This window comes from Aphanomyces invadans (assembly GCF_000520115.1).
Source record: "Aphanomyces invadans strain NJM9701 unplaced genomic scaffold supercont1.80, whole genome shotgun sequence".
NCBI lineage: Eukaryota > Oomycota > Saprolegniomycetes > Saprolegniales > Verrucalvaceae > Aphanomyces > Aphanomyces invadans.
This window is the reverse complement of record NW_008580225.1, coordinates 113,818-117,428: the sequence shown is the minus strand read 5'-3', so window position 1 is coordinate 117,428 and position 3,611 is coordinate 113,818. Positions and strand designations below refer to the sequence as shown.

Genomic DNA, 3,611 nt, shown 5'->3' with positions numbered 1-3,611 from the left:
TCCGCTGACGAAGAAATATCGAAAGGACCAATGAAATTCCTCCAGCTAACTCGAAAACCAATTGAATGGGGGCTCCGCCCCCAAACCCCCGTGAAGCGCTACGCGCGGGGTCGCTTCGCTCCGGGTAGTAAGGCTAATTCTGAATTCAACCCTTCTGACACACGTCTGCTTTGTCTTTGGTGTTCACAACGGCGCTACCTTCCACCCAGAAACCCCGAGACGGCTAATGGCGTCCTCTCGGCTTTGATCACTCTCCATTCGAACAGCCCGAAGGACGCGTTCCGCCTCGTCTGGATAGCTTGAACCTGGGCGGAGTGCTTCGTAGCGAGGGCCTCGAGCTCACAGATCTTTTCCTGGAGAATCAAAGTCTTCTACCTTTCCCATTCCAGATTGAGTAATTCAGCTACTTGACCCATTCTGGCGTTCCACGTACCTTCAAGTCGCACCTCTTCGTGCAGGACGGCCGTGGAGTCAGGCTTAGCATGCACATGTGTCAAGTCCAGTTCACGATCATAGCACTCGCACAAGTACACCTGAGCCTTTTGGTTGTCATTCTGGCGTCGAGCTTCATGAGTCTCCACAGTTCGCTTCAGTTCTTCAGCCATTCCGACCAGACGTGTCTCCATGACGTCCAGGAGTATCGCCCTGTCGTCGTTGAACTGCTGCAAGAACTTCTGATCTTCGTTTTTCTAGTTTTCTTCAAACGTCTTCATCAGGTCTTCATAAGTCCATCCTAGCTCTTGGAGTCTGCCAGTGGTCACCACGATCGTCGCGACCAGGGGCTTCGTGTTCGTTCTGGGTAGACTTCCACGAACCCAGGCTACTGGCGACCTCTTGGACTAGGGAGGTGATTCCAGGAGCCGCACTGGAGTCCTCAGGCTGAGTAGTTATTCTTTGTCGGCATCCTCCACGCCTTCACCCGGGTCTTCTGGCGCCAGGAAGTCTTCGGTTATGACCGCCAACTTCTTCGGGGTTTCGCATAATTGATGACAGCTCAATTGATGACAGCTCAAGGCGGGGCTTACAATAAACGGCAATGACGTCGACACACTACTGGTCAACGGAGCACATGCATAACATCGTGCGTCAGATAACTCAATGGATCGTCCACGAGTTGGTGCTGAAGGGCCTCAGAAGGGCACTCAAAGCCATTCGTTGCTCCTACGCATGTCGGCGTTTTACTCTGGGACTTATGTCTTGAGTCTACGTGTATCATTCGGAACGAAGAGGGGCATGAGATCCGACGGTTCAAGATTATTGAAGTTTTTTTGTGTTTTCTCGTTTGTCAAACAAAAATATATACTTTCTCTGTTAGCTATTACTGCCACCATTCGAAAATCCACTCTTTGGTATTACTGCTGCCATTTCAACATAATTGGACAATCGAAAGAATACATGTATTTTATTGGCTTAAATTAGCATCCACGAGGAGGTTCAATGGAAGAGTGCCCGCACGCCTCATGACTTCTTTCTGGAAATGAGGGAGCTTAAAGTGATTGCCACCACGATGCTCAAGTACGAGAATCATTACAGCTTGCAATGTAAGGAGTTGGCCAAAGTGTCACCACTTAGTGCATCGAATGCCATCATAGTTGATGCAATGACATCGTCAACAGTGCAACTTACCATCTTGTACTGTAGTGTCTGGATTGATGCGAAAAACCCGAGGTCCAGCACGTTCAGATCGGGACTGTTTGGTGGCTGTCGCCGCACAACGAACGTCCACCCATCAGTGGATACTTCAGCGAGCACGGCATCGTCAATGGAGCGGTGGGGCGTTGCGTTGTCGTGTTGAAGAACGACACGTTTATGGGAGCTCGGAAAACCTCGCCTTGATAGCCGGAACAACTCGGTTGACAACGTAATCACGGTACGTGGGTGCGTCGACATTGATGACACTGGTAACCGTAGCTCCCGCAGGTCGGTTCCGAGAGTTGCGTGCAGCCGCCGTTTGCCTGGCAAAGGGCCACATACCAATTTTGCCGTCAAAGCCGTCTTCGAGACGGGGACGAGCGACAGCGCAGAGGAACATAACCTTCGGAATGAATCGCTTTGACATGAAGGCACGGTAACCAGCATCCTCACCATCAACCAGGTAGACCTTACCACATTCCTTGTCGGCATTGAACCACTTTTCATCCAGGTGAACAACATCCCACATCCCCGAAAATTCGGCTTTTTCAAGTGTGGCGGGGGTGGTCAACTGTTTCTTGTACGGCATTCGCGTTGTCTTCCTCAGCACGGTACTTGTCCAAACTCTCTTGCGTGATGTTAACGTGGCTTATGCAATAGTTGAGATGCTCAAGCTTGTTTTCGTCCGTGAGCATTGGCTTGAGACGTGATGACCCACGGTGCATGATACCATTACGGAGCGCACGACTGAGGACGAAGGTGGTCAAGCCGGTTGCTGCGGACAAGTCTCTCAAGGTTCTGCGCTGTTGATGAGGCACTTGTTGTATTAACGATCTGATCTCCTGGGCTGAGTGCTGGGACTTGGGTCCAACTCGGCCGATCTTTTTCGTCTTCAATGACCCTGTCTTGTAGCGGCTCCAAATGTCCCGAACTGTGCCTCGATGGAGTTGGAGTTGCGCCGCAACTAGTTTGAATGTGCCGCGAGGCAGTGCACCCAAAAACATTCTGTCTTGCAGAGCGGTTGCAACGTCATGCTTGGCTGCAGCACTTAGTTCGCGTTTTTGGCGCGGTGATGAACTCATGGCGGGAAGTTTGAAAGTGGAGACTGGTCCTGTAATTTAATTCATCTTTTTTACTCGAAGTATATTTTTAATATTCGATCTGGTGGAGCTCAGGCGTTGCTGATTTTGATCATCAAATATTCATTTCGGTGCTTTGGTCTCAATGGAACTTATCTCCATCTTTTGATTTCCTTTCTTTTGCAATATTCCGTATTAAATTTGGACCAAAAATGGATTTTTTGGGGTCGCTTGACTTGCTTATATTGGCAGTAATAGCTTAGCTAACAGAGGAAGTATTTTGTTGGAAGGCTGGGCGACCCGCTCATCTAATTTCGCAATCTGTGCATCAGAGAAGAGCAAAAGAGCCAGTTCTGCCTACGAAGTAGATTTATCTCTCAATTCAGTTGATTCGATTTACTACTATTATCTTCTCGAAGTATCAATACAATGGCAAAAAACTCGCAAGCGTTGTATTCGCAAGTATTTTGATTGTATGCATCAAGTTTTTCCATGGTCAGTGAATGAAAAAAGTCATGGATGATGATACCCATCTAATTCAGACACGAGGCCATTGATTGGCCAACACAACATAGAAAATATGCAATTTTTATTCTTGACCAGGACGGGGATGAACCGAACCCTCAGTCAATTGATGTGATGAGTACCCTTATTTTGCAAGCAAGGACTGTCCGAGGATACAGTGAACCCCGGAAAAGCAGACACCACCAAAAAGCCGACCACCTCCAAAAGATTTTTTTAATAGAATTCTACTAGAAGATAGGATCCAAACTGTCTCACGACGTTTTAAACCCAACTCACGTACCACTTTAATCGGCGAACAGCCGAACCCTTCCTGTATACTTCAATAACAAGTCAGAAACACACTCGTTTTGACCAATTGCAGTGTAGATACAATAG

The 3,611-nt window shown here is 48.2% G+C and overlaps 1 protein-coding gene across 1 annotated transcript; it reads right to left on the bottom strand.

The window, feature by feature from the left end:
* Window positions 1-1,626: 1,626 nt before the first annotated feature.
* Window positions 1,627-2,327, bottom strand: H310_14676 (hypothetical protein; the record flags this gene model as incomplete). The annotated part of the gene is made up of 2 exons (XM_008882576.1): window positions 1,627-1,701; window positions 2,217-2,327. Coding segments are annotated over 2 exons (186 nt in total), but the record flags the coding sequence as incomplete, so codon positions are not given.
* Window positions 2,328-3,611: the final 1,284 nt, after the last annotated feature.